This window comes from Misgurnus anguillicaudatus, unplaced genomic scaffold, assembly GCF_027580225.2.
Source record: "Misgurnus anguillicaudatus unplaced genomic scaffold, ASM2758022v2 HiC_scaffold_29, whole genome shotgun sequence".
NCBI classification, from domain to species: domain Eukaryota; kingdom Metazoa; phylum Chordata; class Actinopteri; order Cypriniformes; family Cobitidae; genus Misgurnus; species Misgurnus anguillicaudatus.
The window spans coordinates 3,486,482-3,511,027 of NW_027395279.1; the positions used below are offsets into that span (position 1 = coordinate 3,486,482).

Sequence of the window (24,546 nt, forward strand, 5' to 3'; positions counted from 1 at the left end):
TACTTTTTTCTACTTACATTAATTTTTTTGGTAAGTAATTGTACTTTTACATGAGTAGGATTTTTCAGTACTTTTCTCACCACTGAGTTTTTGCGTGGAAAATAGTACCAACAGAGTCAGTGCTGGGTGCCTGATATTATCATACCAGTAGATGCGACTATTACGTTACTAGCCTAACATTATAATTCATACATGTATCACAGTAACACTGCAAAAATAAAGACAGAAAAACAGATCCAACTAAAATCAAGTTTTATTTATATACAAACAATAAAGAACACTTCAATAATTAAGGTTGTTGCAGTAGCGGATCAGATCACCAAGCGGGCTTTCTGCCTCCTGGATGCGTGCACCCTGTAATTTTTGTAAACCGGCAACCCGTCTACAAGAAACTTCACTAAAATAATGCAGTACATAACCAATCTAACAAAAGAGTGATGCCCACTGTGGCCCACAGCCTATCATTTTATTGTTTGACTGTTCAGTATTGTTCATATTTACATTTAAAAAGCAGACATAAAGTAACGTAAAAGTTACTTTCCCTAGTAACTAATTACTTTTGAGATACAGTAACTGATAAAGTAATTCAATTACTTTTAAAAGAAGTAACTAGTAACTGTAACTAATGACTAATTTTCAGTAACTTGCCCAACACTGGTGAAAACACAGCTGAAGTCAATTTTGATGATTTACTGGGAAATAATTCTTTATAGGGTCAGATTAACACTGCGGGTGATTGTGCGGCCAAAAGCTTTTAGTAAATCTGTCCCTTTATGTAAAAAACAATGTGAAACTATCATCTTGATATCTTGACCGAGTAAGATTGTGTCAGATTGGATTTCATTTATTGATTTCAAATTCATTATTATATTATAAGACTTTAAACTGGATTTCACAGACAGGGTCACAAATGTACTTCACAAACATGAGGGGAATCAAAACACCTAAAGATCAGAAGTTAAAGCAATTAAACTGAATGTCTTTAATAAAGTTCAGTTTGTACTTACATGGTGCAAGTAGCGGTAGCATCAGCACAGATGCAGCAAAGAGACTTTCAGAGGAAAACACAGCGATTCTCAGATCCCCAAATAAACCTTCACCATTAACTGAGAATAACAATGAAAATATATTAGACTACACACAACCTTGTATCTGCTTCAATATACAAGTATTTCAATATTATCATCACCACTATCAGTTACTCAATTAAATTCTAACAACGTGGACCATGCAGGGCTATTCAAATCTTGGTTTAGCTCCAACCCTGAACAAACACACCTGAGCAAGCTAATCAAGGTCTTCATGATCACTAGACAATCAATGGTGATTAAATTTGATTAGGGTTGGAGCTTAACTCTGTAGTGCTAGGCCCTCCAGGGTAAGATTTGAATAACCCCGACATTTTTTGTGATTATTCATATAAAGTGTGCAATTGCTACTGCTCCATTAAATCTGGATCTTTCAAAATAATTTCTTCAAATCAGAATAATCTGATAAGAACAACTCTATGACAAAAATTATCTCTGCATAAATATGAGACACCTCACTTAAAGTCTTTCTTAACTCAGCCACTATGTCATGACTTCTGGCTCACAGTCAGCATTTTAATTCATCAAAGGTTCAGTGTGGTTCAGATATGGGCTTTGTGCAGACCAGTCAAGCTCTTCCACATCAAATTCATTAAATAATTTTCTTATGGACTTTGGTACAATATTTAGGTGGCATTGCCATGCTATAAAATACCCTACTGTATAATGTATTGTGTTTACTCACTTGTTTTCAGTATCAGTTCAGTCATCAGAGCAACAGCGCTGATTAAAACAACACCAACTGATCCAAACACATACACAGCAGTGATACGGATGTATTCTGTAAATTAATACATTTTAACATTAGTAAAAGGACAATTCGCTAAAGGGGTCTGAGGGTCTGTCTCAATACCCATATGGTTTATATCACCTCATTAGAAGAACTACAATTAATACATTGTTTTGTTTGTTACTCAAAGACAATACTGAACAGATATTTAGATACATATAAGCTGCGTGCAGAGGAATTTGCTAAACCCTCAACTATGGGTAATATACTTATGCCGCAATAGTTAGCCTGTCTGTAACCGAGCAGATATTAAACCACAACACTGTGTGACACTTGCATTACATGCGAATGGCCCCTACGCTAATAGGATTTTGTTTCTCTTTCCCTGTCTTGTCCTCAATACCAAGGACATTGAGACAAACAGACCCAGTTCCGGCTGCTGTGGAGGTCAACACACCACTGATCTACTGGCCGTCCTTCAGCGTGATGCCCAGCCAATGCCTGACCATATATATATAACTCCTAAGGAGTTTTTTCCCTCCTGGCTAAAAAGTCGGGAGGTTTTTCTCCTAGGTTTTTTTTTAGCGGAGTCTCAGCGGAGTCACAGAAGCCACTCCCATGACACGAATTTCCACCTGAATGTCTCGAATGACTAGAATTTCATGCGCGAATGAACTGAGTAAACTCAAATGTTCAGGCGTCCAACTACGCGGCTGGTGTGAATGCACCATTACAGTTTGATTATGCAACACTTCTAAGCACTTTTCATTTTAAGACTGAACTATTGCAATGGTCTAATGGTCACCCTGCCAGCACAACTAGTATCTCCGGGTAATCCAGTGGTTGGTTGCATAAACTGCTTAGACTAGTCTTAAAAGTTAGTCAACAAAAAATTTTCTTCAAGGTCAAAACTCTTTTAAAGCCCAATTTAAATAGGACTATTATTACGTGGTGACCTCTAGTCATTTGTAATAATTTTGAAGGTTGTCTGTGATCTTAATCTTAAACTGTAAAGTAAAAATTCCCTTTCAAATGTGTTCGCCAAACACAGAGGTCCTGTAAAAATATTAGTCCTCTGCAAATCGGCCTCTCTGTAATTTGGCCAGGATTTGGTGGGGTCGTATATCATTTTACAAGGTATTTGTTAAAAACTTTGATTAACATGGAAAAGGTACCTTTTACAGCGTATTGCAGCGCCGCGTGCAATTATAGGACACTGTGTTATGCCTTGACATCATATTCGAAAGTTAATTCAGTAAATTTGAGTAAAATCACAGGCTTTGCTTATCTGGTGCGAATGTGCCACACGAAATTTAGATGTAGGGGGGTAATTTCTAAATCACATGAGGTCCTTAGATAATACTAATCCTGTGCGAATAGGGCTCAAGTCAAAATTGGTCATTATATTTATTGGTTATTCCTAACCCCAAATAGCTGAAAGAAATCTAAAATGCAAGCCAAACCAACACTCGGGACTTGGGAGGTTAATGTAATTTTTGGGTGAATTGTGGCTTTAATTGAAAAAAACACATTTCATTTTCTATTGAATTACCGTGTAGAACCTAACTGCTTACTTAAGAGTCTTGTCAATGCAGTAACAACATTTAGGTTTTTTTAAACAAACCGAGGAAGAATACTGTGATTTTTCACAATGTGAGGGTAATGAATACTTTTATAGCTGTAATTGTTGTGTCTTGAAAGTTGAGAAAGCATAAATGATTATTTGTTTCTTAATTGGAAAATGATAAATAAATGAAGAATTAACCAGAGCTGATAGCAAATAAAATATCACACAGAGAAGATGATTAAAGCAGATGATTAATACTTTACCCCAATCTCTAAATGTATATAAACAATTCCAAACTGTCCATAACACTTGAAGAAATCCAATCATACACGCCCATCCAACACGATCTGTAGATTAACATGAAGAAAATAATACATGAATACATGTTGTATATTAAATTATAAACTCACCGGCCACTTTATTAGGTACACCTTACTAGTACCGTGTTGGACCCCCTTTTGCCTTCAGAACTGCCTTAATCCTTTGTGGCACAGATTCAACAAGGTACAGGAAACATTCCTCAGAGATTTTGGTCCATATTACCATGATAACATCACACAGTTGCTGCAGATTTGTCAGCTGCACATCCAGGGCACGAAGCTCCCGTTCCACCACATCCCAAAGATGCTCTATTGGGTTGAGATCTGGTGACTGTGAAGGCCATTTGAGTACAGTGAACTCATTTTCATGTTCAAGAAACCAGTCTGAGATGATTTGCGCTTTATGACATGGTGCATTATCCTGCTGGAAGTAGCCATCAGTGGATGGGTACACTGTGGTCATAAAGGGATGAAAATGGTCATAAACAATACACAATGCTCAATTGGTACTAATGGGCCCAAAGTGTGCCAAGAAAATATCCCCCACACCAATACAGCACCACCACCAGCCTGAACCGTTGATACAAGGCAGGATGGATCCATGCTTTCATGTTGTTGATGCCAAATTCTGACTCTACCATCTGAATGTCTCGTCAGACCAGGCAACGTTTTTCCAATCTTCTATTGTCCAATTTTTGTGAGCCTGTGTGAATTGTAGCCTTAGTTTCCTGTTCTTAGCTGTCAGGAGTGGCACCCGGTGTGGTCTTCTGCTGTTGTACCCCATCCGCCTTAAGGTTCGACGTGTTGTGCGTTCAGAGATGCTCTTCTGAAAAACTCGGTTGTAACGAGTGGTTATTTGACTTACTGTTGCCTTTCTATCAGCTTGAACCAGGCTGGTCATTCTTCTCTGACCTCTGGCATCAACAAGGCATTTGCGCCCACAGAACTCCCGCTCACTGGATATTTTCTCTTTTTAGGACCATTCTCTGTAAACCCTTGAAATGGTTGTGCGTGAAAATCTCAGTAGATCAGCAGTTTCTGAAATACTCAGCCCGTCTGGCACCAACAACCATGCCACTTTCAAAGTCACTAAAATCACCTTTCTTCCCCATTCTGATGCTCGGTTTGAACTGCAGCAGATCGTCTAGTCTAGATCGTTTTTTTTTTTTATTTCAGTGTCATGCTTCACAACACTTCCAGGCGTTTCCGTGAGTTGTAAATAAAAACATTTGTAAAATATTAAATGTGTCATTCTCCTTAAGCTTCAAGGATGTTTTAACATTGATTTTTGATTAAAGTATGGTGATTTTTGTTAAGTCACGTCCAGAATCATATTCAAATCACACAAAAAATAGAGCTGGGGTAACCGCCCCAAAAGTACACCCCCCAAACCCACCGCCCCCCCTAACTACACTGCCATATTAGTAATCATAGACCGGTTCTCGAAGGCCTGCCGTCTAGTACCCCTCAGAGGATTACCCACTGCTATGGAAACTGCTGACGCTATGTTTCACCATGTATTTAGGAATTATGGAATCCCGGAGGATATCATATCTGATCGTGTTACCCAGTTCACCCCACAGGTTTTGAAAGCTTTCTGTAATCAGCTTGATATAAATGTCAGGTTAACCTCTAGTTATCACCACCAGTCAAATTGTCAAGTAGAATGCCTGAATCAAGAGATTGGTAGATACCTGAGATCCTACTGCAGCAGAGAACAACATCGCTGGTAAGAGTTCCTTCCCTGAGCCAAGTACGCACAGAGCTCATTGAGACACACATCTACCAACCTCACCCCCTTTCAATGCGTACTCGATTACCAACCACCCATGTTCCCCTGGTTGGGAGAACCATCTGCTGTCCTGCTGTCGATGATTGGATGAGGAAGAGTGGAGAAGTTTGGGAAAGCGCCCATGTGACACTCCAGAGAGCCATCAGGAACCAGGAACTTCATGCTAACCGTCACAGACGTCCACACCCCCCGTATCAACCTGGTCAGAGGGTCTTAGCCTGGTGCATCCAGACTCTCGTAAATTCATTTCATTTGTACAGAGAGTCTGGCCACGCTCCATTGCAAAGCGTTACTTCCGTTAAGGAGGGTCCTCTGTTGAAGTCCTCTGTTGAATATGCCATAACCAATCGCTAACGTTTGGTCGTGACGTATATCACTCAGTCTGGCGCACAACCTCAACATCTGCGTCCCCGATGTTCGCTGATTGAAACTGCAGATTTTTGCCGGAGTAAACGAAACTCTACACAGCAACCCCAGACGTTGTTCTGAAGCGAAATGAAAATTAAGGGGAAGAACGTAGGAGGGCGGAGCCAGGCTAAGAGGGTCTGGCTCTCGACTCGGGATCTAAAGCTCCAGTTACCCTCCAAGAAGCTAAGTTCGCTAAGTTTAGAATAGTCAGACAAATCAATGATGTTACTTACGAGTTGGAACTCCCTGTTAACTATAGAATTTCTCCTTCCTTTCATGTTTCCTTGCTGAAACCTTATCATGCTGAGTAGGACCCCAACGCGGAGCCTCAAAAGCCACCTCCTCCTCTGGACTTTGCCTGGGAGCCGGCATTCACCGTCAGGGAGTTGCTAGACTCGTGGCGACGTGGGGGTCGACTTCAGGACCTAGTTGATTGGGAGGGCTACGGCCCTGAGGAAAGGTCCTGAGTAGCCTCAGAAAACATTCATGACCCCAACCTCATTGAGGACTTCCATCGAGCCAGACCCGAACCACCTGCACCACGTTCTCAAGAACGTTTAACTCTGCATTTACTGAATGAGCACTGCTCTTTTTTGCTCTTTTTTGAACATTAAAAAAAATGTTAATTATTTTAATTATTTCATTATCTATAGCTGTTTGTGATTACTTAAGTCAGTCTCTTTTAAGAATACTCATATTTTCACTCTGTATTATCTCTTTGCTGTTTTTATCTAACATGTACATATTTCATATATCAAGCACTTTGAAGTAAAAAAATAAACTTGCCTTGCCTACACTTAGTTAAAAAATTATAATAAAAAAAATAAAAAAAAACATCTTACCATTTTCATTTCCCAGTGCTATGTTGTAGAAATAGATGAGTAGTGCATTCATAAATAATAATAAAATGAACCACACCAATCTCATGACCAAAGGTGAACCTGAAATAAAGCATAGTTTTTAACAAAAACAGTGCATATTTGGCTTATAAACTGACTAAACCAGCGTTCTTACGAGTCTGTGAGTTGCCCGCCAAACACATTTTATAGCCTCAATTTTAATATTTATATATTACATATTTTTAATATATTCGCTTGGCTTTTTATGTATGTTAACATTTTAAACAATGATAAAACATATCAACAAGTAAAACTAAACGGTTCAGAGTAGACTATATAAAAAAGTAGCCCTCCAGATTGTTTTATCCATTGTGGTAGCTCTTACTCACAAAAAGGTTGGAGACTCCTGGACTAAACAATAAGGAAAGACTGTTTAAAAATCAAGGTCATCATCTCAAAAATGTCTATCTAGGTGATCATGCTGAAAGAACTGAAAATATTTCTTCTCCTATTCAACACAACATTAAAATCATAAAGGATAAGAATCTGATGACTAATGTTGACAGAGACATACAGATTAGTGAATTCTATATTATTATGTAATATTTACTTTATGAATTTATAACAGAGATGATGATTCTCCCACTTACAGCCCATCTGATCCCCACAAACAGCATTCCAGTTGTATCTGGTCACCGTTGTTATCACAGGTAAAATTGCAACAATGAAGAAACCTACAGAAGAGTAATTATATTTATATGCTGGGATTTACTGACACATCTGAACATAGATTCACAACACATCACACTAATCTCTGAACATCACTCTCACTGCATAAGATTTTCTCAGGTATATTTTTTCCATTGCTTTTATCCTAAGCAACTTACAGTGCATTCAATCTATACAAACAATTATTACTCCTCATGTTCATTAGGACTCAAACTCACAAACTTTTGCACTAATCAATATCCTACCAACTGAACTACGGGACTGTTGTCATATAATCATTTCCAAAAAGCAACAAGAGGGTGAATTTCTTGTAATGGATCATAGACCATTAATCTTGCAGGATTGGGGGTGAAATAATAAAAACATGCACTGATCACCCACAGCATTAAACCACCTGCCTAACAGATTTGTGTAGGTCTTTTTCATACTGCCAAAACAGCTCTGATCTGATGCATTGGGGCATGGACTACACAAGACGTAAATCCTGCAAGTTATGATGTGGGGCCTACATGGAGCAGATTTGTTGGTCCAGCGCACCCAAAAGAGGCTCAGTCAGAATAAAATCTATGGAATCTGGAGGCCAAGGCCAGGGACGGATTAATGCACGGGCATATTGGGCAGTGACGTGCCCAGGGCACTGGACCAGCAGGGGGCCCTGGCAAATTTACTGTATGTAAATTTTTCCTATAGTAATATTTTTTATTTTATTTAAATAATATGGTGCTGAATATGGTGAAATAATGTGTTTTTAATAAATAAATAACAAATAAAAGTTGTAAAAATATTTCCCTGAGCTCTGAACACCCAGGTATTTCACGTACCATAGCACTCATGAGAACATCCTTTTGGTCGCCCACCATGAATAATGATGTCATACATTTTGTCAAGTCCTGACGTATCTATGCCCAATTTAAAACCCCCAAAGAACTACCCTCCAGTCTGTTAAAACCTCTGCCCATTCCACAACGCCGCTGGTCACATCTCAACATTAAGAACATTTCATTACAGATCTCTCTAATTCAAGATCTGAGCTACTGAGGTTAAAGTAGCTACTCAGACGTCTCAGTTCAACATATTTAATGACCATGCAATACGAATTTGTGAACTGTATTTTCAATGACGTTGTGAAAGAGTTTTCCCGAAGGAAATCACGAAAGATGCCCAGCATCAGCTATGGTAAAACCAACATTTTTATTAAGCTATTAAGCACTTGGCACCTTAAAATAAACATGCTGTTATTGGTGTCAGATGAGATTCTGTACGACTATACCCTCTAATATGTAATGTTTAAAGGCTGTTTTCATGTCTCTTAAGCAACTGAAATAATTTGTAGTGAAAATAAACGGGTCTCAGTTCAGAAAAACAGCCGGTCCTGTCAGATGCCGTTCTACTGTGTGTGCACTCTGTTCTGAGTGAGTTTAGATCAAGACGGGCTTGTTTTTATTTCCTGTGTAAGGACCAAAATACCAAAATAGTACAAATACCGTTAATTGGAATGTTCTTTGTTATCTTGATCATAGAGGAAATGCTGTGAATTGGTATACTGTAAAAAAATTCCGTAGAAATTGCAGCTGGGTTGCCAGTAACTTACCGTAGATTTAAATTTATGTTTTTTACTGGCAACATTTTGCTCCAAATTAAATGAACATTAAACATTTACAAGTCTTTGTCTTTACAGAGTACAACTAAAAAGAACAGCATCAAGCAAAACATTTTGGGAAACAAAATCTGAAGCAAAAAACAGAAAAAGGTTGATGATGATTTCTGGTTCCCAGAATGCTTTGCATGAGGCTGTTATTGTATAGTTTTATTCTGTAAAGATAAAGACTTGTAAATATTTAACATTTATTTAACTTTAAACAAACCAGTAAATAACATAAATTTAAATCTATGGTAAATTACCGGCAACCCAGCTGCAATAACATTGCAATTTCTTTTTTTTTACAGTACTGTAATATGACCATTTCACAGTTGCCAGCTGGTATTTAAGTAATGAAATGACAAAATATGACGAATAAATTATGTAACTGGCCCAACGCATGTTAGCTGGGTAAATGCTTTGGGACTGGATACTGCTTGATTTGTTATGCATGGACTGCTATACACTCATACAGAAATATAAACAATATAAGGAATAATATTATAAAATAATATGATTTGGAAACGCCAGCAGTTTTTTAGATGTTAAATACTGCCACAATAAAAAAATCTATTTTTAGCGTGAAGGAAATATTGATTTATAAGATTTATAAATAACTAATGTAAATGTAAATGTAATTTCATTACTTGTGATAATAGTTCAAGTTTGACATTCAAACTTCATATTAAACTGTATGCTATAAACATCCTTTTGCTTGACTGAGAGTTACAGCAATAGTGTAAGATAACAAATAATCTAATAATCTAAATTTCATTTTTCATTTCATTTTTAAATGGCAAAATTATCCTAAAGTTAAGTAATTTGCATCCCTGGATTTGCTAATTATTTTTCTGTTGTTTTCTGTAATGCAGCTTTGAAATGCATTAATGTGTAAAACACTACACGCTTAAACTTACTGAACACAAACTCCCCCCTTCTTTTGTATTATTGGTTGGAATTCTGCTCAGCTATGTACAGTAAAGTGATTGGCTGAAATTTGTGTTCTTCTTAAGAAAAACCCAGCTTCTGGTTAAAATTCTTGCTTGGCCATGTAATTCGATTGGCTGAAAGTCATTCATGGCTTCTGTGAATAGAAACTTCCGCCTTCTGTAATTTTGATTTGTCAACATTTTGACACTGATGTGCACCGAGATCGCTGGCCGGCTGCACTATTCGTGTCTGTGTGTATGGAGGGAGGCAACAACAACAGCAGCGAGTTACAAGTGGGTCCAAGAAAAAAACACAGTAATGTATTCATTATTCTATAAGTTGCTTGCTGGCCCACATTGCTCGTAAAGACCAGTTCGCCCTGCATCCGTAAACTCTGATCGGGTGTATATATATATATATGAAGAGTTTGGTTCCAAAACGCGATAAACGCCATTTTTGAAAAAAATGAGTTACTGCCAAAATCAGTATTATATCAGGTCAGTAGTTAAAAGTAAATTCTTAATTTTACGCAAAATCCAATATCCGCCGTGTTATTCTGTCATCTTTTCTCCCTTTTTTCCCCAAATGCGATAAACGCCACTCCCCCTTTTTTACAGAACGCAACAAATCCCACAGCGCACCATTCACGCAATGTAAACAAACATGGCAGCGCGCTGAGTACATGGAGTCCTAGTTTTCCTCATCTACTTTGTACTTTGTGATCAACAAACAAAACAAAATAATACTTTAATTGCATCCCTAAACCTGTGATGGTTTTCTGTGATGGGAAAGAAACGTAAGCCATCAACATCTAATAATTTCCCTGAGAGACACTCGGGAGACGGGTGCTTGTTCTACCGACAGCATCAAGCTTCTCATGCTAACGCATTGACCCCAGAGGATCTTATGAAAAACTTTCCATAATTTTACTCAAAGTCAACGAAAATCGAGCAAAAACATTTTACAGCTGATCGCTGTGAAAAACGTTAAGCGAGGACGTCAAGTATAACCGCAATGACAGGGTTCTTAATATGACAAAGTAAGTGTTTTGATTAATAACATTAATGTTTATATTTTTAATTAGTGTGTACAACTAGTCAACTAAATGAATATAACATGGCAAAGATGAATGCACATTTATATAGGCTATGATTCAATAGATTTGTAGCATTTTGAATAAAAACTTGTCATGGATTTATTGCATTTTGTGGAAAAAATAATCAGTTTTTATAATAAATCTTTGAAAATCAACTTATGGATTTTAATTTTTTATGTTTTTATAACCTAAAGATGCTGTGTGAAAGTTTGTAACAGAAAATAGTTGTTTTCATCTTGTCACTTTCTTGGTATAGAAAACACGTTTTTACCAAAATTTGTCAAAATGGATTTATTGCGTTTTGGAACCAAACTCTTCATATATATATATATATATATATATATATATATATATATATATATATATATATATATATATATATATATATATATAATAAAGAGTTTCATATTTAAGGCTGATTTTGAGCTTCATCATAAATGTACAGTATAGTAAGGGTGGTGATATAAAGCAGCTTTTATATACAGAGGTTTTGCATTATAACTAATAGGAATAAACAAGATCCTATAGAACATTCATTTACATCATTAACTCAAATATAATCATTAAAAATACAATATATGGTATATATTTCAATAATATACATCTGTTCCAGCCTTTTAACTGCTTATACAACTGCTTAATGAATTTCTAAAATATCAACTATTTCAATTAAATTGATTTTAAATATCAATACTGCTTTCTTTTAATATATTTCATGAATAAATCCATATAGTTTATAAAGTTGATCTCACCTCCTTTGGCTGATGCAAATGTGTAGAACAGAAGGATGAATTGTAATAAAGGCAGAACAGTAATGATTATACGAGCCAGAACCATGAATATAGTTTCTATCCGTTGACTTAATTTTCCACTTATCATTGCGAACACTGTATCACAAAAACAGAACAACAATGAAAAAGTAGTTATTTTTATTGTCACAAATGTTTATCAGTCCAGATTTTATAAAAAAGAAATAAAGGACATCAGCAAGAAAAAATACAGAAATCAAAATAAACATTTTATAAACAATAAGTATTCATTAAAAAAAATTACATATTGAGATAAGGCAAGCTAAAACCAGGGTTTTAGTGTAGCTTTAATTGGACATTTGTATTATTTATTTCTTAAAAAAATATTTGTTGTTGTTTTCATTTGTATATCGGCATCTGGCAGTGAGATTGCACATTGCAACCTAGGCTCAGTCCTCCCTTTCAAAACACATAGACAAGCATGTTGTCATATGAGACAACGTGGTGATGAAACGCGCTCTGTAGAGCAGTTTGTCTGTTTAGGGCTACTGTAGAAACATAGCACTGCAAAATGGTGACTTCCATGTAAGGGGACCCACGGTGTATGTAGATAAAAACGTCTCATTCCAAGGTAATATACAGAATATATTGATTTTACTTTACCCCATGTAAACACAATACTACTAGATAAATATACAACCATATTTTTCGGTCTATAAGCCACGTTTTTTTTTTTTTTGGTCATAACTTGGCTGGTGCTGCGTCTTATAGTCAGGTGCGCCTTGTAAGTCAGTATGAATTAATTTTGACATTTATGGCAAGAGACAACATTACCGTCTACAGCCGCTAGAGTCTGCTATGCTGCTCTTGTATTTTTGTAATTCAATGTATTCTGTAATGTAGAATGACGAGTATGACAACTTAACGCTAGTTGGCTTGTTCGGTTAATTTAGACTATTCAACCTTCCAGGGAAGTTCTGTATGCTATGATTTATCGTTTAAATAACTGATAATATTACTTTAACGTACAGACATCTATTCAGCCTGCTGTTCTGTCTGCTATTGTTTAGTTGAATAACGCGCCTTTTCAGATTAAATATCTGTTCTTCAGCTTGGATAGTGTGAAATAATTTTCTAAATAAACGCGACGCATAGTCCACTTTGACTTATATATGTTATTTCGTCGTAATGACGCTTTTTTAAATAATGCGGTTTATATTCCGGTGGGGTTATAGTCTGGAAAGTATGGTAATAAAAATAATGGATTAAGCATAAAATAGCAGCAGGAGTAACGCAAGACCTCACGAGACCCGGTGCGTGAACTAAGATGGCGGCTCCCGTCTGCTAGATTATAAACAACTCCTGTTAAATATTGAAAACAACAACTTTTTCTGTCATTTATTCCTCCACACTTATCTTATTTCATCTTTTTTTCCGCTTCAAAACCCAGATTATAATATTACACAACCTGGATTAGCAGCAAATATAATTGGATTAAAACAGGTGCGTACGTCGTTTTTAATCGCAGTATGTGGCCATGTAAACACTTTAAACGCATCTATACCGCACTAAATTGTCAGCAATCTGCCTTCATCCAGAAACAGCTCAAATAATGCCACAGCAGTGTATGAAACCGTTACAGGCACGCACTGTCATACAACCCCAAATCAGAAAAAGTTGTAGAAATTGTGAGTAAAAAAGGAATGGAATTATTTACTAATCTCATAAATTTATATTTTATGTACAGTAGAATATAGATAACATATCAAATGTTGAAAGTGAGACATTTTGAAATGTCATGCCAAATATTGGCTCATTTTGGATTTCATGAAAGCTACACATTCCAAAAAAAGTTGGGACAGGTAGCAATAAGAGGCCAGAAAAGTTAAATGTACATATAAGGAACAGTTGAAGGACTAATTTGCAACTTATTAGGTCAATTGGCATCATGATTGGGTATAAAAAAGCCTGTCAGAGTGGCAGTGTCTGTCAGAAGTCAAGATGGGCAGAGAATCATCAATTCCCCCAATGCTGCCGCGAAAAATAGTTTTCTGAGTTTCTCAGAGAAAAATTGTAAAGAGATTGAAGTTATCATCATCTACAGTGCATAATATCATCCAAAGATTCAGAGAATCTGGAACAATCTCTGTGCATAAGGGTCAAGGCTGAAAAACCATACTTGATGCCCGTGATCTTCGGGCCCTAAGACAGCACTGCATCACATTCAGGAATGCTACTGTAATGGAAATCATAACATGGGCTCTGGAATACTTCATTGTCAGTGAACACAATCCACCTTGTCATTCGCCGTTGCCGGCTAAAACTCTATAGGTCAAAAAAGAAGCCATATCTAAACATGATCCAGAAGCATAGGGGTTTTCTCTGGGCCTAGGCTTATTTAAAATGGACTTTTGCAAAGTGTAAAACTGTTCTGTGGTCAGACGAATCAAAATTTGAAGTTCTTTTTGGAAAACTGGGACACCATTTCACCCGGACTAAAGAGGACAATGACATCCCAAGTTGTTATTAGCGCTCATTTCAGAAGCCTGTATCTCTGATTGTATCGGGGTTGCATGAGTGCACATGCAGGGGCGGATTTAGTGATTGGGAGCTCAAGGCGAACCATGTGTCGGGGCCCTAACTATGCACCCTTTACGCAACCTTTACTGTATTTTTCTATCTCTTTCTCATCGCTATCTCTTTTTTCCTCTAGGTTACATAAGTTTCAGCCCCCAATGAGGTTGAGATTAATATATATATACTGTTTGATAATATGATTGGATTTTATACTAACCGCAGTACTACATGGTAAAAAGACGTGTATAACATTTATGTACTTTTTATTTTACTTTGTGTACTTAATTTATTTAATATATTTTCATTTAATGCCACATTACATCCACAATATATTTTAAATTAAAATACTTTGTATTCAAATGAACATAATATGATGAGAAGAAACATAATATGGTTTTAAAATAATGCAAGCATAGGTGTTAAGAACTCGAGATAAGATAAACAAGGGGTGAAATTTGACTTTATACAGTGGATGGTAAAGCGTCATGTATTGCTTCTGCATTACATTATGTAAATAGTTTTTATATTATTGAACTATACAGATGTCATCTATCAGTTAATGTATACATCTTGTACTTTGATGTTCGCTAGTGATATACAGGGCAAAGCCGAAGCATACCGTTTTCATATGAGATTTAAATGAGACTAAAGCGATCACGAATGTGTGTGCAGATTGGGGATGAATTACAATCTTTAGTGGTGCTGGGCAGACATTTCGGCGGGCTAAAGCTTACCTAGAGGCTACTGTCCCTGAGATTACACGCTAATATTATATAAACTCTAGAACATACTCACCGGCACACAATCAGTGTCCGTGCCCGAGAGAGAGCTGTGTCTGACGGAAAAGAGGTTGCTGAGAGCAGCACAGACCGTGGCAGTGTTTGTGTGGAGAAAAGCGGAGACTTTGGCTACATTTTTGTGTGAATCATCTTTTCTGCTCCATTGGTGTAGCTACGTTTTACTGTTGGTTTATTTCCATGCAACTTCGCTCTTTTAATGTATCACTCACTCGCTGCTGCCTTCAGCTCTGCTGGCTTTGTTGATTTGAGCTGCGCGCGCGTATATGCGGTAGTGCATGGAATGATCCACTCTAAACTATAATGGGGGGCGCATTCGTGCAGATGTAATAATAACGTTCAAACCTTTTATGGGAATATACTGAAAAACACAAAAGATGTTAAAATAGAATTCTTAATTAAACAAAATTATGATAGTCTTCTGGGAATCTTGATGATAAGCAGGGGCAAAAAGTGGCAGCTCACCAAGTACACCCCTGCATTTTGGGGCCCCTTGGTAAGGCGGGGCCCAAGGCAACTGCCGACCTTTGCCTAATGGTAAGTCCGCCCCTGTGCATATGGCATGGGCAGTTTACACATCTGGAAAGGCACCATCAATGCTGAAAGGTTTATCCAAGTTCTAGATACATATGATCCCATTCAGACGTCGTCTCTTTCAGGGAAGACCTGACATTTTCCAACATGACAATGCCAGACCACATACTGCATCAATTACAACATCAAGACTGCGTAGAAGAAGGATCCGGGTACTGAAATGGCCAGCCTGCAGTCCAGATCTTTCACCCACAGAAAACATTTGGTGCATCATAAAGAGGAAGATGCAACAAAGAAGACCTAAGACAGTTGAACAACTAGAAGCCTGTTTTAGACAAGAATAGGACAACATTCCTATTCCTAAACATTGGTCCTCCTCCAGCTGTTCCTTATATGTACATTTAACTTTTCCGGCCTCTTATTGCTACCTGTCTCAACTTTTTTTGGAATGTGTAGCTCTCATGAAATCCAAAATGAGCCAATATTTGGCATGACATTTCAAAATATCTTACTTTCAACATTTGATATGTTATCTATATTCTATTGTGAATAAAATATAAGTTTATGAGATTAGTAAATTATTCCATTCCTTTTTTACTCACAATTTCTACAGTGTCCCGACTTTTTCTGATTTGGGGTTGTAATATTTCTGTCTTCATCACGGCACAGAATAGCGAAATACATCCATACAAACAGAGGACAGTATATGTGAGTTCATTTGTGCTCTGCATTGGGCTACGTGTGAATAATCAGAAAATAAAAACTGCATGTAAACAGGTTAGCTCTAGTCATGTAAACATCTTACTGCGATTAAGTCCTTTCACTTATTATTGGAAATAATCACATTATTGGTGTACATGTAAACATAGTCATTGTTAATGTACAAACTGACTTCATCGTAGGCTGCAAGGTGAACAAGAAAACACTGCATTAATACAGCAAAAAGTCTTCATAGGACTTTACCACATACTAAATAACAGATATAAGAAAGCAATAACAGATTTACCTACATTTTACATAGCATACTTATTGATTAATATTCAAAAGACAGTAAAAATTGGGCAATCTTGCATTAGGAGTAGACTTGGAGTAGACTTGGTACTACAATGTGCCCCCCTCTGGCTGACTGCATTTAGTTTACCATTACTCAGTTTCCACAATTTTTTAAATATAAATTTTTTACAGTGTGAAGAAGACATTTATTGATTTTTTTGTATGTGTACATATTTCCGGTAGTTTCTCTTTATATCTTAAAAAGAGTGAAAAAATAAACATGGATGGACATTAAAACTTTGCTAAAACAAAGCTGGTGATGGTGACTCTTTGACTTTTGCACAGTACTGTATATAAATATAAGTTCTTGTGATCACTTTGCTTATAGAAGTCTGTAACAAATCATCTTTGCTGCAAAGTAGATTTTTTTCATTTGCCAAATATGTTACTGTAGTTCAGTGCTTCTCAATTATTTTCTGTCACGCCCCCCCCCAGGAAGAAGTAAACATTTCGCGCCCCCCCAACGCTCCGCCGGGACTGTAAATAGTATAATTTGTTTATAAAATTACACATCTGCAAAATGTTGTATCCTTATTAACATTAAAGAAAACACAAAAAAAGAAATATCAATCAACTACAACAAAGAATAACTTTATTAACATTGTTTTTTTAGTCTGTAACTGAAAAGACTTAAAATGCATCAATTTGCCTGTAATAAAAAAATCAATCCTTATTTACAGCATATTTTTGACCATTTGATACTGAAAAATTTAATTAAATATAATCAATAAATAATAATAAAAAACTCAAGCAGCTTATCAGCGTGTTTTGTAATGTCTTTAAGTGACGGTGCAAAAAAATCACTTCCTGAAAAAGTATTTTCCCCGGGGTCTCGTGCGCCCCCCCTGGTGTCGCTTCGAGCCCCCCCTGGGGGTCCCGCCCCACTATTTGAGAAGCACTGCTGTAGTTAAAGGCACACCGCAGAACTTTTTGGCCACTAGGGGGTGCTAGACATGTATTTTTCACTTCTAGCGCCCACAAGCGCCGCAGCACTGTCACAAAGGAAAGGGACTGGCCAACCTTAAAACTAAACTAAAAACTAAACATTTAAAACGCTAAACGATCAACATTTTGAGACAACAGTGAGAAACGCAGTCATGTTACAACTTTCTGATGAGGAATTTGTCGTGGTAGAAGCCATTTCTCAATCTGAAGGTTGCAGCCTCCGGATGTCGTATTTCTAAGCTGTATACGTCATCAAGACTGTCTTATTTCACAATATTAACAATAACAAAATTGACTAATATACTTAGTTAATCGTAAATTGTTGCAGTATGCTTATGACTTGCGAATGTAATGCTCAGTTTACCTTAATAAACCAGGCTTGATGACGTATGCCGCCTGCATATTTGACCTCCGTAGCCTGTAGCCTTCCAATTGAGAAACGACCAGAAGTATTTCCTTGCCTTTTTCCAAACAAATATTGTTGCATCGTCTCTCTCTCCCTCGCCACCAGGATTTTCCGCAATGGCACTCGTTTTTCCTCTCTTTTGTGTGAACATTGTCGCTCCAAATCCAAGTAAACCGATGTGGTCCAAACAGACCTAAAGTCTGCCGCTTTGTAATACGTCATGCGAGTGACAGCGGAACGCAGCAAATGAGGAAGAGAGAAGAGAGAAACGCTCGGATCTGATTGGTGAATGAATAGGGTTTGGTTTTACATTGTGTGAGTTTGAGCAAGTTGCTATTGCATCCTGGATTGTAATGTAAATATCATAGACACAGTAAAAGAAAGGTAAATACATGAACACAGCATCTGAATACAGGGAACTATATGCAAGATAATCGCCGTCATTTATAAAGAACATCGCATTTATGTATGAATCAAGAGTTTATATAAAAAATTGCCTTAAAGGGGAATCGAACCCGGGTCGCCCGTGTCATAAGTCCATGACACTAACATGGTGCCACAGAATCATATAATAGAAGTTGCTCTCTACACTCCTTACGTAGCCTCCAGCAAAATTCACGTTAAAAACTAATTGTGTGGAGGAAGTGACGTATGCCGTAAAGCAGTCAAATTATTTTTTTTTTTTGTGCTCTGGTTACTACCAGAAACCCTAAGTTTTAAAATACGAGTAAAAGTGATACAGACCCCGTCAAGCTATGGTAGACATGTCATTCAACCTATTTAAAGTCGATGTACTATCACAAGGGTCTTGAAAATTTATTATGAAGGTTGAAAAATTACATGGTGTCACTTTAATATATCTATTTCTGGCGCTAAGGCATTTTTGCGCTGTGTCTGAAATGTTAGCATGTCTCTAATAAGATCAGTCACAAACATTATCCCATCTCAAATTTTTGATCTTGTGTCTTATTAACTCACTGTCATGCATTGTGTGGAACACTTTTTGTCTCCCTCTTCGCGTTTTGTACAATTTCCTTGCTGCTAAAAAACCTCTTAAACCTCTTAAAAGTCCTCGTCGATACTCCCAACAATTTTGGATCTTAATGCATCTTTTAAGGGTTAAGATGCTTTCTGAATTACTTCTTTCTATAAAAGAATATTTTCTGTAATTTTAAGAGGAAACCACATTTCTAAGAATTTTCTCACTAAGAACAACAAGATTTTTCATGAATACGGGCCTGTTCATTTGTTATTGACTTCAGATTTTGTCTGACACAAGCACTTTTCAGCTAATTAAAGCACATCTCAGAGTGGTATTAAAGGATACTCACAAATAAGCACACAGATAAAAAAAAAAACTTACTGTAAAAGATATAGATGAGGCATAACAGAAGCACTATTACAAAGAGAACCAAGATCATGACTCTCTCTGAGGCAGTATAATTCAGAGTTTTCTCCCTGGCTGTTTTGAAAAACACTGGAACAAGAAAGACATAAAAATCATCAGCACAGCCGACATTTACACTACCATTCAAAAGTTTATAAACACTTCATCATTTTTTATTGTAGAATAAAGTAAACATCACAACTATGGATAACACAAATGTAACTATGGGGATTATGCTGTGACTAAACACATCCAAAAAAAAAATCAATTCTCGGTTATATTTAAGCATTTTAAAGTAGACAAACTTTGCCTAGAAATGTTATATTGTTTTCTTTTTATTATATTATTTGTTCGCATCCTGATATTATTTTTTACAGGATTGCAAGAATTTCCATCTGTTATGGGCCATTAGGTCCATTATTAAGTCCAAGTCATCAATAAACATTTTTGTTTTCTAATTCATTTATTTAATGTTTATTTGACAGGGACAAATGCATAAAACATTGCTTTATAAAAAATACAAAGTAGATGCCATGCATCCAGGTTTGTAGCCAATTTGCAACCCCTGTCCCGGGTTAGGCTTGTAAGGTTAAAACAAAAATTACAGACAAATTAATGAATTATTTAATGTGTTTCAAAACTAAATCGTAGTGTATATTATGGAAGTAATAGTTGGATTTTGAATTCTATTTCTTAGCACCGAATTTTTTACATCAAATTTTTAACACTGAATTTTATTTTGCATCTAGACTTTGAATTTTAAAAGCTATCGAATTTCTAGCACTTTTTTTGCCTATGACAATGTCTCAAAAAATTCAGTGTAAAACATTCAACATCTCAAAAGTTTCAGTGAAAAAAAATAATGTCTCAAAAGATTCAGTGTAAAAAAAATCAATGTCTCAAAAGATTCAGTGTAAAAAAAAATCAATGTCTCAAAAAATTCTGTGCAAAATAATTCAACGTCTCAAAAAAGTAAGGCGTTCGTAAAAGGCAGTAATAGTTACCAGAACCGTTGCACATTAACATAATTGTTGAACAAATATCTACAGGAACATTTAATGAGGTGGCGTTTAGGGCTGCATTATAAATCGCATGCGACAGTACACATCTTATCAGTAAAGCTGGAACACGTTCAAGTTCGAGGACGAAGGAGTAATTCTAATATGTAATGCTAATGGTAATACTTAAACTTCAAAGAATTTCAAACCAAACTGAAGGTTTTGTGGGGGGAAAAGTGTAAGACATTGTAAAAAGGGATTTGATGATCACTAGTCTTATTGTATGTTATTTTGTATTATCATCATTCTGTTTGGATTTGATTCTTGATACTTTTTTTACTGAAATTGCCATAGCGACAACAAGAAGCTGGTTGATAGTGTTGGGAAGTCGCTTGTTCGCAAACGACACATCACTTCTAGACGACACCTGAGTCGCTTTCATTCCAAAATGGCGAAACCGTAAGGCTGCTGCTGGGCGCTGGTGTTGCAATGAAAAGTTCTATTGGCTTTCACTTGTTCAATATAAGTTCTTTGCCTGAACTTCACCGCCTTCCCGTTTCGGCGTCACATGACCAATTCAGTGTAAATGATTGGCTGGATGTTGAATGATTTGATACAGGGATAGATTGCTTCTCCTTGGTTACCCGGATGTTGACTCTGAATATTTTTACACTGAATTTTTTTAAAACATTGAATTTTTTGAGACATTGCATTTTTTTTAAAGCAATGAAAACATTTCATAGGCAACAAAACTGTGCTAGAAATGTGATGGCTTTTAAAATTCAAAGTCTGATTTAGATGCAAAATAAAATCTGTGTTAAAAATTTTATGTAAAAAAATCTGTGATAAAAAGTTGAATTCAAAATCCACTCAGTTTTACTTCCATAGTATATTGACATAATTATGACATCCACAGAAACATACAGCAGCAGCACATGGTACAAAAATACTTTATATAATACTTTTCGGAAAATTATATCATATAAATTCTAATCACATTTTTTCTCAGAATATTGAGATTTCTCAAAATGCATTTTGTGATTATGATAATAAGTGGTATTGGCATTAGCTTACCTGCAAAAACAACAGTTGTGAAAGAAATATAGTTCATTTCAAAACTATATTTTAAAAGTATTTCGATTTTGCCTTTAAAACAGAAAATATATCATAATTAAATATTAATATCATATAAACATCAAAACACTAAATTCAAATGTGAATTTTATTTAGATTTCTTTGGGAAATTCACAGACAAAAAGATGTGAAGTCTGAATCTGTGTTTGACTATACATTTTCTGATCTCTTCTGATAAACTGAAAATCATCAGAAGTGAAACATACCTGTAAACTCATTGAGATATGGAGCAGCAAAAAGCAAAAAAAGAGGTCTGAGAATAAAAAGAGCACAGCAGAAAATCTTCTCATTCACAGATCCTAAAACACAAACACATTAATAATGACAATTCAACACATGACATCAGACAACATTTGCATACATGCAATAATAAAAAAATAGGAGATTAAAGTGTTAGCACAATGATTCAACAGTGTTTCTCACTAATGTTAAGCAGGTCGATTGAGTAATAAACAGTAATTTTCATAAACACTGACCTTCAGATACACCCCAAAATACAAAAGCTAAGAACATGATGAGATTTGGACAGAAGACCAGAAACAACTGGATACGAAGAACTGCATCTAAAAAGAAAATGGAGATTTGCTTTTTTCAGTACTAAATTTACCTCTTATTATTAAAAGAGCACCAGTGATTACACAAAGAAGACCAGTCCAGCACTCTCTAGGGTTGTGCCGATAGACAATACTATTGTCAAAAATGGGACAGAGACTGGAATCAAATGCAAGTAAAATTTTATTAAGAATTACAGGAGGGAGTTACACAGGAACACTTCTGGATATCAGGCAGCAATTCCACTAGTGACGTGCACAGATCAATCAAAGATGTACTCTTTAAGGCAAAGAATCCTCCAGGTATCCGAAAGCAAGAATCCAACAGCTCTCAGACAACGTGAACAGGAAAGCAGAGAGAGACTGGAGGTACAAGGTGAGGCACCTGAGAGTCACAAAATACCAAGGAGATGAAAAAAAATCCACAAAAGGCGGAATCGCAGGGAGACTGGACACAGAGAGATGGAACGCAATCCTGACTCCACACAGCAAATACATGAGAGTCGAACCGAACAGAAGAGAGAAAAGGACAGAAAAGGCACCAAGACATTAGAAATCCAAAAACATGGCAAGACGAGGCAATGAGCATGGTACAACTCGACGAACACACAACAAACGAAACACACGGGAGGATTAAATAGACCCAGCAAACGAGGAACAGGTGAGGAAAACAATCACACTAAAAAGGAGGGAGGACTCACCAAAGCAACGTACACATGGGGAACTGTCAAACACACAAAAGTAAACAAACACAATAGGCTACTGATCAGACCGGAGCTATGACAACTATGACACATGACAGTTTCAGATTATTAAAGTTATTTCTCATATTTACATACAATGCAAGAGCAAAAATCTTAGGTCTTCCACACCTTTTTTGACCAACAACAGTTTCATAAAAACAACCCTAAAAAGCACATCCATACCCACACACACAGCACACACATACACCCACACTCAACAACAATAATAAACACAATAATAAATTATTGTGCCATACCAAGAAGTAATGGCTCCTGTTGGGATACTTTCACTTGTGCCCCTATAAATAGCACAGAGAACATTTGTGCCCATGCCAAATTTCCTCAACTGCCTAAGATCGAATAGGCATTGCTGGGCCTTCCCCACTATTCCTGTAATGTGTATGTCCCAAGTGAGATTATTGGTAATGTTAACCCCCCAAGAACTTAAATCTGCTCACCCTTTCTACTGCACAACCATGAATCATCAGAGGAGTCAATTCTGCCCTTTTCCTCTTCCTGTAGTCCACCACTAGTTATTTCTCGTTGTCATCTTTAATCAGACCCACTACTGTGGTATCATCAGCATACTTGATAATGAGATTTGATGAGTGTAATGGTGTGCAATCATAAGTGTACAGAGAATAAAGAAGAGGACCAAGCACACATCCTTGAGGAGCTCCGATACTCACGGTCAGAGGGGCAGAGATGATGGACCCCATAATTGACCACCTGACGATGATTACTTAAGAAATCCAAAATGAGATTACAGAGGTCCAATGGAATACCAAGGCTCCTGAGTTTTGTGACCAGTGTAGATGGAATTATTGTATTAAATGCTGAGCTATAATCGATAAAGAAAATTCTGGCATAAGAATTCTCTTTTTCCAAAGTGCTTCAAAGTACTGTAGATATAGCATCCTCCATGGATCTGTTTTCCTGATAGGCAAACTGATACTGTTAATGTGATCTCTTATAAACTGTTCAAAGCATTTGCTCACTATTGGAGTAAGAGCAACAGGCCGCCAATAATTTAAGCACATGATTTTACTCTTCTTGGGAATTGGCACTATTTCAGATTATTTAAAACAGGAGGGAAATACAGAGAGAGACAGACAGCGGTTGTAAATATCTGCGAACACACCTGCAAGTTGAATTGTGCAGGTTCTGATCACCAGACCGGGAATCCCATCCGGTCCTGCAGCTTTTCACCCTTTCAAACACACGTCGCACATCACCCTCTGTAATGTGAAAATTCTCAGATGTAATGTTGGGAGAGTATGTACTGCTTACAGGACTGCATACAGTGCTTCCCTGAAGGGTCATGTGTGTTTCTTCAAACCGAGCATAACAAAATTCAGTTCATCTGGCAGTGTATGCGAGACATTGTATAACTAGGTCTAGTCTTAAAATCCGATATAGAATGTATCCCCTCGAATGTTGGCCCTCGAGCTTTGAATAGGCACAGGGAAGACTTATGGCAAAATACAGTAACAATCACTGTCAGAATCATAAACATAGACAAATGATCTGGTAA

The 24,546-nt window shown here is 36.7% G+C and overlaps 1 protein-coding gene across 3 annotated transcripts in view; it reads right to left on the reverse strand.

Annotated features, from left to right (window-relative positions):
- Nucleotides 1–24,546, reverse strand: part of LOC141362907 (uncharacterized) — a 50,941-nt gene that overhangs the window by 12,682 nt on the left and 13,713 nt on the right. For 2 of the 3 annotated variants that reach the window (XM_073865173.1, XM_073865172.1), the window contains 10 exons: nucleotides 22,195–22,281; nucleotides 21,925–22,017; nucleotides 21,659–21,730; nucleotides 19,563–19,676; nucleotides 11,891–12,025; nucleotides 7,395–7,478; nucleotides 6,748–6,846; nucleotides 3,649–3,732; nucleotides 1,774–1,869; nucleotides 1,008–1,106 (listed from right to left, as the gene is read on the reverse strand). In XM_073865173.1, coding sequence (XP_073721274.1) covers nucleotides 1,008–1,106; nucleotides 1,774–1,869; nucleotides 3,649–3,732; nucleotides 6,748–6,846; nucleotides 7,395–7,478; nucleotides 11,891–12,025; nucleotides 19,563–19,676; nucleotides 21,659–21,730; nucleotides 21,925–22,017; nucleotides 22,195–22,281 — 963 coding nt within the window. The remainder of the gene's footprint in view (nucleotides 1–1,007; nucleotides 1,107–1,773; nucleotides 1,870–3,648; nucleotides 3,733–6,747; nucleotides 6,847–7,394; nucleotides 7,479–11,890; nucleotides 12,026–19,562; nucleotides 19,677–21,658; nucleotides 21,731–21,924; nucleotides 22,018–22,194; nucleotides 22,282–24,546) is intronic. The other variant, XM_073865175.1, reaches the window with a different exon arrangement.